The sequence below is a fragment of the Spermophilus citellus genome (assembly GCF_964194105.1).
Source record: "Spermophilus citellus genome assembly, chromosome: 15".
Lineage (NCBI taxonomy): Eukaryota > Metazoa > Chordata > Mammalia > Rodentia > Sciuridae > Spermophilus > Spermophilus citellus.
This window is the reverse complement of record NC_138195.1, coordinates 33466686-33481449: the sequence shown is the minus strand read 5'-3', so window position 1 is coordinate 33481449 and position 14764 is coordinate 33466686. Positions and strand designations below refer to the sequence as shown.

At 37.6% G+C, this 14764-nt stretch overlaps 1 protein-coding gene across 3 annotated transcripts in view; it reads right to left on the bottom strand.

The window, feature by feature from the left end:
• Nucleotides 1-14764, bottom strand: part of BICC1 (BicC family RNA binding protein 1) — a 296610-nt gene that overhangs the window by 107390 nt on the left and 174456 nt on the right. For all 3 annotated transcript variants that reach the window (XM_081267022.1, XM_081267023.1, XM_081267024.1), the window contains exon 3: nt 7609-7678. In XM_081267022.1, the coding sequence (XP_081123148.1) occupies nt 7609-7678 (70 nt within the window). The remainder of the gene's footprint in view (nt 1-7608; nt 7679-14764) is intronic.

Here is a 14764-nt window from a genome sequence, read left to right as displayed (position 1 = left end):
TTATACATTTACCTATTGAAGGATATCTTAGTGGCTTTCAAATTTCAGTGATTATGAGTAAAACTGCTACACACATCTACATGTAGGCTTTGTGTGTTAACATAAGTTTCAACTCATTTGCATAATACCAATTAGTGTAATCAAATGATTGCACGGTAAGACTATGTTTAGTTTTATAAGGAACTACCAAATGTCTTCCAGGGTGGCTGTACCTCTCTGGCCCTGGCACAGGAATGAGAGGGAAAGACTAGAAAGAAAAATTAGCTTGCAGCATAACCAGATGGGCAAGTAGGCCAATGTTTGGGCCATTCAGAAGAGAAGAAAAGAAACCAGCCTGAAATCAAGAAATGAGCCCAAGATCAAGTCCTTAGTCATGATAATCAATCACACAGCACTTTGGTTTCACCCCTAAAACAGTTTGTGCTGTTTCTGTGTGAGAGAGAGAGCATACGTATTTCAGAAATGTCCTCAAAGTGCTTGTTTGATACTCTACAAATGAGGTTTTTCATGTAGAGATACCCTAACAAAATAAATTTTTAAAAGATGCATTCGTTTATATAAGCTTTGTATTGTTTAAGCATACATGGAGCTTGAAGAACTGGGAATGGCCATGGTTTCTGCCCTCCTCCAAAAGGTACTACTTAAGACTGAGCACTATTTAGACTCTTAGCTTACTATACACAACTTAACTAGCTCTTCAATTGATTCCTACTCTTGACTCCCAATCAGCACTCACCAAATGCAAGCACCTAAATAATCATACAAAAACATCCCACACAAAATCTTTCTGCCAAGAAAAAACACAAGGGTTTCTGGGCAGGTGGTGGGTACTACTTACTTTCAAAGATTTAAAGCAAACACCCCCACCAAAAAAATCACCCTAACAAAACCTCTCTAAGAAATTTATACCATATTCTAAGCATTTTTCCTCCCATATCCATCTTTTAGAAGTTGTGTCGCTTGTGGACAAATCAAAAATCTCTTCCTAAGGAAATAATACATGAAGTTTCACGTGAAAATTCAGAGGGAAAAACTTTTTAAAGAATTGCTCAGCCATGAGTGGTTTCATGTTTTTAACTGTAAAATCTGGAAAAGGAGGTATTGACTGTAAAAATAAGCTAACCTCAGTTTACCTTGAAGTCTCCATAATTTTCAAAGGACAGAGGCATTATGTGCCAATGTCTTGGCTTGGCACAGAATCACGAGCCACCACACAGCTTTGTCGATTCAAACAGCAATCTTTATTCCCGAACTCACACCGGCCTCTACACACGTTCTGGGGCAATCCCAGTTCTCCTCCCCCAATTCCCCTACTCTACGAGGCTTTTTTCCAATCTCCTTTGAATCTCGCGAGAACTCAACGGGAACAAGCAGCAGGAACACCCTAATCCCGGCAGCAATAATCTTCAACCTCCAACTTCCCTAAAACCCCTATTGTCTTAAACCGGGAACGCCCTAAACCCAAGGACCGGGATACTTCCTCAAACCTGATCAGCTCTAAACCCGGATCGGCCTTGGTCCTTGAGCAAGGTCACCTTACATGCAATGTCAACAGCGAAATCCATTTAACATGGGATATGCTAGCAAGGAAATTTTGATGCGTCATTTCTACTTGGCAATGGCCCTCAGCAATTATGAAACTGGGCCAATTATTATCAGCTATAAATGCCAGTAGTTATTGAAGGATACAACAACAGACCACCCTAAATGAAGAAAAGCACCAGGAAAGATATTTTCTCACTGAGACGTGGATGTGAAAAGACATTTCAGTATAATGATTAGGACTTATTAGGGCTCTAGGAACAGACCTGAATTCAAGTTCAAGGCCCTCTACTTTTAACTATAAAACTATGGGCAAGTTATTCTTCCTTCATGAACTTTAGTTTCTTCATCTATGTAAACAGAATACCACATCACAACTCATAGGTTCCTCTGATAATTAGGCAACACTGAAGATTATGTACATAAAATATTTAACCAAGCATATGGCCCCACTAGTTCACAACAAATAGTAATACTCAGTATTACTATTGATAATTCAATTATGTATCCAAATAATTAAAATAGCCACAACCAAAACAACTTTGGTCTTGAGGTCAACCAGGAGGTTGTGTCTTTTTAAGTCTCATTTACAAGCTTGCTAAGAACAGCACCAGAATTTCAGTCGGGTGCCCCTAAATGAAAATGATTGGATCCTTTTCCCTGGTTTCCTTCCACTTCCTTCATTAGAACTACTCTGAACCACTAAAAGAAGGCCTCCCCACAATCATTTCCCATATTTGTTCACACGAGGGGGTCTATTAGTTGGTATTACTCATAAGAGTGAATGCCACAATTTAAAATCTTGTTTTTAGGCAACATACCCTAGGGACAGACATTGTCACCTACATGAGTAATTCCACTATGATGTAGTTGAGGGCTCAGGTGATCTACAAATATTTACCAAGCACCAACTATGTTCTGGTTTCAGTGCTAGGGATGTAATGATCAAAACAATCCACTTGATCTTTACCCTTTGGAGAACTGACCACTAGCCTGGGTTCTACAACCTTTCTTTGTCACCTTTGTTACATTCTGACCTAGTAAACATGTGAATGCATGTGACATATATGACTCAAAAGTTGCATTAAACAATATCCTTACACTCTTGTCTTTTCTAATTTTGTTGGGTGTATTTTATAGCTGGTTGTAACTCACTAAATAAAGTTTATACCCCTAATAGTTTGCAACCCACCACTGTAAACACTTGGTCCAGCATGCCACACCACCCTTCCTCTGCCCTCCATCCTCTGAACACTGCTATGTTAAAGGCTTCCACTAGTTAGTCAGTCTACCATGAACACCCAACACAAGCATCAGTACACTCAGCAAACCATTTCCCAAGAAAAAAAATGATAATTTTTTTCTAAAATTTTTCCTATGTTAAGATTTTCTATTAGATATCTACTTCCTACTGATGGAAATCAACAAAAAATTAATAAACTCTCATGGAATCCAATTCAACAAAAAATAATGAACTCTCATGGAATCCTGATGATTCTCTTGTTCATTCTGGGAGGAAGAGAACAATTAAACATGGTGCCAGATTCCCTCTAACCAGGATACACCAGTAATCCACTCAACACTCTCATTTTTGCTAGTCCTGGAACATCTTAGGTTGTCACCCCAGGACCACTTTGCAGAGACCAGTCTCTATCACTTGGTTTAACTCTGCAATAAAGCTTCATTAATGTTGACCTCATTTATTTGGAATTTGGCATAAAAACTTTAAACAATGTTCACCCACATTTACCCTTGCCAATCTAAGAAGAAAGAGATTGATGAGCAAACTAAGAGCAAGAAGAGGCTTTTAAGAAAAATATTTACCTTATTTAAGAGAACAAACTCATCTAGCATGGTGGAGTTCACAGCACAATCACCACTGTGATAAATTCTCATTACAAATCACTTTTATCTATTTGTTAAGGCAGGTCTGGCAGGAATTCTACTTGGCAAAACAGTCAAACTTGTTCAAATGTTGTTTGTATTTTAATGAAGCTGCATTTATTTCAAAGCAGGCTGTGACTCAGAATAGCACATTTAAAATTTTAATGAGTGCCTGAAGTTATTCTATATTAGTAAACTTTTGTATTATTGAACACCTTAATCCCTAGAACCAGTTTCACAAACACAAATCTCGAATTTTCTATGTAAAGCAGATTGTTTGACTGTTCCAATTCCACAAGTTTGAAACAGTTTCATTTTCTTCTACACAAAATAAGTTCATGTTATTCAAAATAAATGCTAAATGTTGCTTTATGTGTCTTAATCATGGCCCCCATTAATATAATCCAAGAGTCATCCATTTTAATGTCCATTATCTTGAACCTTAAATTCTTAGTTCTTTCTGGCTTCAATGAGGATTCAATCTTCCAATAATTGCAAATGCTCTGGGGATTTTCAAAAATTCCATGTCCCTCAGTTTATATCACAAAATATGCACTTCCCCAAAATATCCTGCATATATGAAAATGCTTCTATTACTTTCTTCAACTATATTCTATCTAGAACATGGTCAAAGAGAAATGGAAGGAGAGCAAAAGTAAAAGAGGGAGGGAAAAAGAAAGGGTAAGAAGATACGGCAACGGGTTGGGATTTTGGCTCAGTGGTAGAGCACTTGCCTACCATGTGTGAGGCACTGGGTTCGATCCCCAGCATGCATAAAAATAAAAACAACTAAAATAAAAGTATTGTGTCCATCTACAACAACAACAAAAAAAATGTTTTTAATGTTTAAAAAAAAATAAGGTATGGCAAGGCAGAGAAGAAACACCAGATGTTCCTTTGCTCAAAATTATTTTTAACACAGGCATTGAATGAGGTTATCATTACTCCAAACTAATCCATGTTAGCTGACTGCATAATCCACTGCCATCTGAACAGTCTTCTTAGCAAACAAGTCATGATATTTCCACATCAGATGGTAGGATTTTTGTTTTCCAAACTCAGTTTGACCACAATAACTAGAGGAACTTGTTCAATATAAGGACTCCCACTGCTGCCCCCAGAACGACTAACCCATAGTCTTCAGAGAGGAATCTGAATTTTCTAGTTGGTGGCCAATTCAGGCTGCTCTCTGCCAGGCAGCATCCTACCAGCACTTCCACCAACGCTCCCATACAGCTACTCTGATAAAGGATTAATGGCTCCAAAATTAAGTTTGGGCACAACTACTGGAAACTAATTTGAAAAATACAAGACTAAATTCCAATAAGGTAAAGAAAGGGGCAGACTGTGGTAAGAGCGACCATGAAAAATGTTTGTCTAGGCTCAAACATTCAACCAGTGTGCATTGTAAAAACTAGAAAGTGAAATACAACACAAGCCTGTGGCTGTGTTGTCTCTCTAGCACAGTCTGGGGATAATCCATCTATTCCAAATCTTCAGATCATTATGGGATTTAGAATTAAATAATCATCCATGGCATGGTCCCTAAATACATTTATTTTCTTCGGTCTTTTGAATAATAATAGTTGGGAATGAAGATGGATGAAAGACCAACTCTTCCACAACACTCAAGGGCAGCGGGGAACAGTCACACCAGATCAAAGAGCAAATAATTACCTTCTAAAATTCCCCCCACCACTTTCATTTTACTTTTACTGACTACAAATTATAGTCAAACAAACTCTGTCTCTGCATTAAACCATTTTTAAAATAATGTAGGTCTATATACATATCAGGGATGTTAGCCAAAGGCTGATTCCACAGCTGTGTTTAAAGACTAAGAGCATTCAAGTAAATTCCGAACAGTAAATTCCTCAGAGGCAAACTCTTGATTCTTTCCTCTTCCTTGTTCTCTTTTGGCACATTCTTTCTGCTCCTTGTACAGTACTGTGTACGTTCAGAGCACTTCATAAATAAAAGAACATAAAACAAAGTCTATGGACTCATGACTGTAGGGATCAATTCTTAGGCCCAATTCCAAAGTTTAACCTTTTTTTTTTTTTTAAGTTGTAGATGGACATAGTATCTTTATTTTATTTTTTTAAATTTTTTGTTTTAGTTGTTTATTTATCTATTAATTTATATGAGAATCCAACACAATGCCCCATACATGCAAGGCAAGAGCTCTACCACTGACCTACAACCCCAGCCCCCAAAGTTTAACTTTAACCATGTGAAAATTATTCCAAATACCCTCTAATGTGCTGCTGAAATATTCTTATTTCTAAAGCAAATTTTGTACAACCAAAATGTGGACTGCCACTCCACTCTGAATAGGTTAACCGTGTCAGTGGCAGAAAACCAATCTAAAAAAATGAAAATATTCCATTAATTTCTGTATTTTTCTAAAATCTCTAAAGCTCTATCCACATTTTGAACGAAAAATGATTCAATTCTTAGTTTCATGATAACAGTGGGGGGACTGTAACATGGATACTGCAAAAGAATAAGCCATCCAAAATTATCTGGTAGTGTCTTAATATTCATGTCTCCTTGGGGGTTTTCTTGAGGGACTGATTACATTTCATTTTTATTAGGTAACAAAGGTTGTTTTATTCTTTAAGTAAAAATGCCTGACTACAGAAACAGAAAATCCAGTTTATGTTCAAATTTCAGTTTACCCAAGTAGTATGCCAGGGATTTTTTATTTTAAAGTCATAAACAAGTTGGCATATAACCCACTAAGGGCAGTGTTATCTTCCACATAATAAGTACAAAACATCCCAACACATCATAAAAATTGCTGAAAATTAATTGAAAAATTATTCTCCAACAACTGACAAGTACAATGTTCATGCAAATATAAGGACCTACATGTAGAAATTCACCATGTCTTCTTAGCCACCACAATCACAAATAAAAAGAGACCAAGATCAGAGTTTCTGCAGGCATGCCAAAGTCCAGCCAACAGAACTCACACACACACACACACAAAAAAAAACTGTAAAATAATGTACATTCCATGGGATGAGTAACTCTAATAAAATGAAATTAAAAGAAGAAAATCTGGACTGAAGTAAGAAAGGAAATTGAGCAACTTTGCAATGCTTAGTATCATTTAGCAATAAAAGCTATAGAAGGAACAAAAATGTAAAACTAAACAGCAACAACAACAGAAAGCCCAGAGCACAAGGCATAAAGCTCAGTGTACACAATCATTATACTTTGAATTGTCTGATGGTATTTGTCATTATCTCTTGATAACCTCAAGCATTTGTATTATTTTTAGTGAAATGTACACAATAGAGTTGCTGAAAGTGAGGTCATTCTTTAAAAAGAAAAACTTCCATAAAAATATAAACTGGCAAGTCCATTGAAAATACTACATAGTCTTTATTTTTCCCCCACTTTTGGTACTGGGAATTGAACCCAGGGGCACTTTGCCACTGAGCTACATCCCCAACCCTTTTCATTTTTTATTTTGAGATAGGGTCTCACTAAGTTGCTGAGGGTGGCTTTGAACTTGCAATCCTACTGCCTCAGCCTCTTGAGCTTCTGGAATTACAAGTGTCTGCTGCAGTGCCCCACTGGAAAATACTATGTAATCTTAATATGGGGGCAGGGAGCATCTAAGGGCGGCTAGACAGATATACTTCCATTTCTGACTGCCCATATATTGGCTAGTGTCCTATACAGGGCAGGGCAGAACTTGGCAAGAGAAGTGCTCAGTCTAAAAGGAAATCTAGTAGGCTCTTTGCTATCAGATGGAGAGGAAGCACTCAAGAAAAGACATCTAATTTATATCACATTAAAGGGGAAAAAATAAATATTAAATGTTTGTAGCAAATTTTAAAAAAAGTATAAAGAAAGCCTATGTATTGAAAACACATTTTTTACATGTGGAGTTATCATTAATCATGGCTATCAACTGGGCATCTTTGAGACCATAGGTTGCATAATATCTTTTATAATAACATTTCTACTATAATATTTATACTTAAAAACATTTTCTATTGTTGGAAAACTGCATATTATTTTTAATTATGGCCATCCTTCCAAATATTATTATTTGTTAAATATTTGGGGGAAAACTGATAAGAATAAAGGTTGGTTCGTTTTCTCCTCAGCAAACCTGCAGTAATTCCATAACATCAAAAACTGCCACTTTCTCTTACAATTTACCTTTCTTGGATTTGGCGCCAATCTTCAGTTTGGAAGGCCAAGCAATCTGAGTATTTGTTTCTTCCATGATCTGTACAAAAATTGAGAGAAATATTGACTCAATTAAGAATTTGAACTTATAGATAAGATTTTTCACCAAAATTAAAAAAAAAACTGCTTATTTTCAAATCTCCAGTTTCCATCAAATAAAATGATCTCATTTTAAAACAATGTAAAAAAAAATCTTGGGGAAAAAAGATGTTTTCATAAACCTTTAATCTATTAGAAATATTCAAATATATTTTGTAATTCCCAGTGTTCCTCTCCATGATGGTCCAGAATTTTTACAGACACAAAACAAAAAAAAAAAAATAATATATACTTGAACAAGTAATTAAGCCAACTTGTTGCCAGAACCATCAGAGATGCTTGTGCTGAATAAAATTCCCCAAGACTATTGCCAACGATTGCAACACACCAAATATGATTCTTGTAAGACAAAATTGTGTGAGTTAGGCCATACTAAATGAAGATCTCTCCACCTCTGGGGAAAAAAAAAAAAAGCTTGCTTTGAGCACATTTGTATTTCATTAAAACTGATGAAAACCTCCTAAACACAATGTCACTTCATAAAGCTAATTTCCCGTCACATGGTCCAGGATGGCATTTATGCTGTGGTTCCTTACCACTTACACATGTAGCCAGGAGGTCTTGATACTAAAAATGAGCCCAAACACAGGAATGTGAGGGGAGCAATGACGGCGAAACCGTGGACGTGGACAGTGAATAAGGACAAATAACTCCAAAATGTTTCCCCTTTGTCCCTTGATAATTTTATCACATGAATTACACCAGATTGATGTTTATTTACATACTACATACATAACACACATATGTATATATTCATTTATTTATTGGTACTAGGGATTGAACTGAGGGTGGCTCTACCACCTAGCTGCATTCCCAGCCCTTTTTCTATGTTAAGACTGCCCTTTTGATTTTTGAAACTTGGTCTCACTAAGTTGCACAGGCTGATCTCCAACTTTCAATTCCCCTGCCTCAACCTCCCAAACAGCTGGAATTAATGGTGTGTGCCACCATGCCTGGCTCATGTTTACTTTTTAACATGAATACAGAATGTATATAGAGAATGTATATATTCTATATATAATATGAATATAGAATGTACCAAACTAAGAGCAAAAAGATAAATAACTCCTCAATAAGCAAATAACAGTAACTACCAACCATTCATTAATTTAATCCTTGAAGTAGACTAGGATATTTGTCAGGAGCAGGGAATGAATTATGGGTCTTAGAACTGCTCAAAGACAGAGGCAACACCTCTCTTGGTAATTTTTTGGTACAAATGCTCTGAGAAAACTGCCCAGTTGCATTGTGAGACCTTGTTCAAAGGAAAATTCCTTGCTAGCCAATTTTATTATTTCTTAACCTTACGTTCAAAAGCCTGCTGCCCAAAGGTATAGAATTATAGATACAAGCTAGTAAGCCCTAATTGAGCTGCTTTTACCCTCAGCTTTGGTTTTGTTTATCTTGAAGAAGCTTTCTCACAATAAATCCTTCTGATGTTTAAATCTATATAATAAACGTGCCAAGCTTGCTTGTCTTCCTCCACTAGAGGTAGGACGAACCACTGAGCCTCAACCTTTTCTCTACTTCTGTGTCTGTTTGTCTTTTCATAATCCCCTCATTGACTGGTTCATGTAGCCCTGAATAAACTGTTGCACAGGACGTGACAGATATTTTTTTAAATAAATTTATAGTTAACTAAAATAATGGTTGCAGACAACTAAACACATTAACAGTGTAATCCATGATAAGCACCTTTCTTCTCCTCAGTATTGGCCAAGTACTGGGCACAAAGCTAAATGGTTAACTTGCATCATTATTTCATTCAATCCTCTTTATGACAGCCTAAAGGGCTCTCAGAAGATGTTTCAAACTGATTGCCCACACAGGTATTTTGTCTACCTATTGTTAGGATTGTTACAGCTTGACCCAACATTTTAGAATACAAGAATTTCACATAGAAATTCAGATTTCTAATTATATGGGAAAGTTGGCAGATTTAGTACATGGAGCCCACATTCCCACATGGCAACACATGGCTGGCACTGAGGACTAGCTGCCCTCTTCAGTCAGGGCCAGCAGGCCCTCAGCTGCTCCTGGTCCCTACTGTGACTCTGAATCTGAGGTCAAAAGCCATTTGCTGTTACCATCATCACATCTGTACCGCCATTTATCATGGTATCCGCACTGCTGTTTTGCTTACTGCTGTTTTGCTTACATAAACATTTCTCTATACCAATGTCTCTATTAAAAATTGAAAGCAAAAGGCAGGCCACGCTGTCTTCACTAAGTCCAGGTGCTGGTCTTGTTCTGAAGGCCGGTGAGCTTATTACCCCAGTCCTACAAGACCTGGCCCCTACCTCCTCTTCTTTCCCCACTGCCTTTCCCTCTTAGTCTATTTAGTTGTTCCTGCCATTAATTTGGTTAGTTAATTTTACATCCATATTTTAAAAACAAAAAATATTAACTGCTGCAGCCAGCATGGCCAAACTAGCAGGTTACAGCGAGAGATGATGGGGGATTGGAAGAAATAACGAGTCACGTACACAGATCTTGAAGATTAAACAGCTGGGGTCAGGTGGAGCACTGCTCTCTGATGGAGAAGCAGGTCTAAAGAGTGACACCAGCAATCTTGATTATATAAGTCTCTAAATCAGATAAAAGACTATGCAAGCATTATTCTTTGTATTTATGAAAGTTATAGAATTAGCAACAGTATGCAGCTATTTCCTCAGTTACATTCTACAGTTGCAATGTGCAATGTTAGGAGCATTGTGCAGCTCTCAAGAAAGTCCATTGTTTAAAGTTACTAATTTGCTGGCAGATTCAGGAGCAGCAGAACTGGTGAAACATTGCGGTTATCTTAGCAAGGAAGTTCCTTCATTCCCTGGGGCTGCCGTGCTTGAGAATAAGGTGGAAGCTGATAAGACTGCAGCATGGAGGGCATCTCCATAGCAACCGGGCATCCTATGCCTTTGCACAGAAACTTTCCCAGTCACCAAGTATGCCACAGCCATGAAGTCACCAAGGACCCCAATCTCAGAAACTGGTCTCCCAGTCACTGTCACTGCTCTCCACAATTATCCTCCTCAACTTTATCTGCTCCAGCCACACTAGCTGCCTCCTAAAATGGGGACTTTGCATTTGTTCTTCTCCAGAGTTTACTATCAAGACCCCTTCTCACACTCTGTGTTCAGCTGCCACCTTGTCCACAACATCAGCCTTTCCACTCAGACCACCCCAAACAGAATCATTCTTACCCCTCATTCTTACCCCTCACTATGCTCATTTCCCTCATAACCCTTATGGCAATCATGAATTTTCTTTGTTTATTTGTTTATAGTCTGTCTCTGCAAAATAGATATTGTGCTTTCTGCCCGGCACACAGCAAGCACTGTATGTCTGGGCAAATGAATCCTCATAACACTTATTAAGCCATGAAGAGTGGGAACCTGGAATTAAGTACCAGCTGGAGTCTAGCTATGTCTTACTGGACAGATCACGTAACTTCTACCAGTCTCATTTTATTCCTCTGTAAAATTATTTATCATACCTATATCTGCTCCTAGGGTTGTTGTGAGGGCCTGAGGACAAAATGGGTGGGGAGCACCCAATCACAGAGCATGAGCTACAGTAAGTGCTCTGGTTACTACACGTTGACTTATTGCAGTTAGGCACTGTCATTGACACTAAGTATACAAAAGCTCAGGTCCAACAAGGGAGAAGTTAACCCAGATTATGGTACTGTGTGCCAAATTTTAAAACAGGGGGGTGGGGGGAACAGAGTAGAGAGGGGATCCTAACCCTGTTATGGGTAGACAACTAAGTGCCTACTGATGCCATGACCTAAAGGAGGAGAAAAAGTTGGCTGACTGGAGGGAAATTAGAGAAAGTATCCCAGGTAGAGAAGGAAGGCACGTATGTTGTAAGTCTTAAAGGAGAAAGGACAGGTGACCCAGAGGATCTGTGGGTGACTCAACATAGCTTCAAGCCTCACTTCATGCATCCAGGACAGGGACCAGGTCTCCTGTCATCTCCTCTGTCCTACAGCCACGTGCTAGGGTACACTCAAAACAGACTTGAAGACACAACACAAAACAAAGCTGTGAAGTACCTGTGCTTGGCTGTCACTGACAGGTGGAATGACGAGGAGGAAGGGGCCATATCAAAATTTCCCATAGGAAGTTATTTGTGAAGCTTTCCAAAGTGACTCCCAGTCAGTTCCCACAACTCTGAGACTGCACACCACGGATTTTTCTGGCCTCAGCAGTTCTGGACTCATGACACCCTCAGGAGGAGCGCAAGCCCATTTCTCTGCAGGGATATACGTGGCAGCTGGTCCAGGACATCCGGCCCTGGAGCCAAAAGGCTAGGGCAGGAGGCAGACCTGTGTGTATAAGTGGCACAGAGCTTGGGGTAGGTGTACAAGGCAGCAATTAGAGCAGTAAGCAAACCGGAGCATCTTAATCCAATAAGCTATGCAGAAAGATGTCCTAAATAATCATCAAGAGGAGCTGGAACTGGCAAGGTTAGGAAGACGGCTGAAATCAAAGAAGCCACCAAAACTCTGAGAAGTAAATGACTATTTTCTATGCTGGGGGCAGGGTGTGTCTAAAGTGAATTCCAATTAGTTGTTTTCTTTTTTTTTTCAATTATTATTGTCCTTGTTTCCATCTTCACAAAACCAAAGCTCAAAGAACAAACTATGGATTTTAAATATTTTTCTATAAACACTAACATTTTTTTTAAAAACATGGTGACTGAAGACAATAGTTTTGTGGATCTTGCAGCGGATGAAGACACTGACAGCTTTTCAAGGGCAAAGGCCTTATCAGGCATTTTCCACAATCCACTTAATTCCCACAAAACCTGACAAGGAAATCATTTCCCAGAAACCTGTAATATGCCTCAGTTCTTAAGTAAGTCAATATGTTGTCCAAAATGTTCAGATTCTATTCAAGGAATAATTCAATAAGTGGCTAATTCTGACTGCTCCCCCCCACCCCGAAGATGGTATACCCCTCAACTGTATGAAATTTGACCTGAAAGTTTGGAAACATGCCTAAAATGACTAGTGCTTCCTTATGGAAATATAACTATAAATATATTGTGGCAGTTAAGCTAAGGAATGCTGAGGTATGCAAAGCCACAAAACCTCTGAGAAGAAATGATTATCTTCTGCCTTTGGGGGAAAAAAAAAACATCCTAATGTGAATTCCAGCTAGTTTCTTAAAATCATATTCCTGTCCTTGTTTCCACCTTAATGAAACCTAAGCTCCAAAAACAAGCATCTGATTTTGAACCATTTTCTTTAAGTGTTAAATCACATATTAAATATTTTAAAGACTTTTATTCTAACTATATTCTGGATATTCTATGTTTATGCCACTTCAAAAAAGTGAGTCTCGACTTCTGGACATCGTCATTGACAAATCAACCTCCTCTCAAGTCTATCCATCTCGGCCTCTGTTATTGGCTGCTCTCTCAGCATAAGAAGGGAGAAGATTCTGGAGGAATCATCTAAACTATCTGAATAAACAACTTTTAATTTTCTGTTGTTATATTTACTGTACTATTTATAGGGAATTAATAATTGAGATGTAACAATTCGTTTGCTATTATCAAATATGATGAACAGCAAATGTTCACAGTACCACAAGGATCTGACCTAAAATATCAATTTTTTTTTAAATTTAAGAAGCAATTGAATTTGAGATTATTATCAGAAAGAGAATATATTTTTATAGTTCACCTATAAAGTATTTCTTCATCAAGAAAAATCAGAAGATGATAGCAAGCTATGGATATGAAACAGCTTTGGAAGCTAAAGAATCATCTTAACTTTCTAAGTCATGTTTAATTGTTACAAACAGGGAGTTAAGTATCCTTACCAAGATTAATAGCTCTGCTTTTTCTATATTAAAAGGGTACCTAGTAACTATGAAATTGTGTATCTCCATCTTGGTTTAGTTTCTGTTGGGAGTGAAGAGGGACAGAGGTAGGAAGTGGGGGCAATGTTTACAGAAACTGAATTTTTTTAAATATATATTTTTTAGCTGTAGATGGACACAATATCTTTATTTTATTTATTTTTACATGGTGCTGAAGATCAAACCCAGTGCCTTACCATGTGAGATGAGCACACTACCACTGAGCCACAACCCAGCCCAATAAATTGGATTATTTTTTTAACTAGATGAAAGTCCTCAGCTAACTTTTTTAAATTTCAGAAATTTACACTGAAGCATTAAAATGATTGTACTGTCCTAACACAAACTGCTAAAGGTAAAATAAAATAAATAAAATCTAATTCTACATGTAGTTCATCCATAATAAAAAATATTTTCCATCTATATTTCTCAATGCTCACATCATAAGATTTATTCCATCTCCACCAAATTTCAGACTAGCATTCCATTTGAGAAGACAAGGTATCTACCAAGGTTCATGAAACTACATATTTTGCAGGTTTGCAGCAATTATAGTATAATATCTTACAGATGAAGGGAAACTTGGCCAAACCAGCAAATTCTACTAACATGCTTATTTCACCAAATTCTTCACTCCAGACATAAATTTAAAAGTCCACAGGTAAGTAATCAGCATCTCAGATCAACCCGAGACAAGTCTATTTATTCTGACTTCCCTTAAAATACTTTTCTTGGGCCAATAAAAGAACACTGAGTTCTCTTAACTCAACATTTATACTGTAAACTATTGAAAATTCATCTTGCAAAATGGCTACCAGCTGGGAGGCACCTGCAGCCTACTTTTCTAAAACACCAACCCATTTGTACTCTGCTTTCCTTACATCAATACAAAAATAAGAGTCTATCCTTATGGGAGAGGCTGGTTGAAATCTTCACCTACTAGTGAACTCAGAGTAAATTTGCTTCCTTTCACCATGAAGGAAGCAAAGTGAGAATAAAGGAACCAAGTGGAGATGGGAAAGTGGTGAACTTCTCACATGGGGGTGTCTGGAAATTGAGGATGTTTATTTTGCTAAGATATTAGAGAGCTCTGTTATATTTCATTTTTAATCCAAGAAATCCTTCCCAATGATTCAGTTATTCATCATCATCAGAAC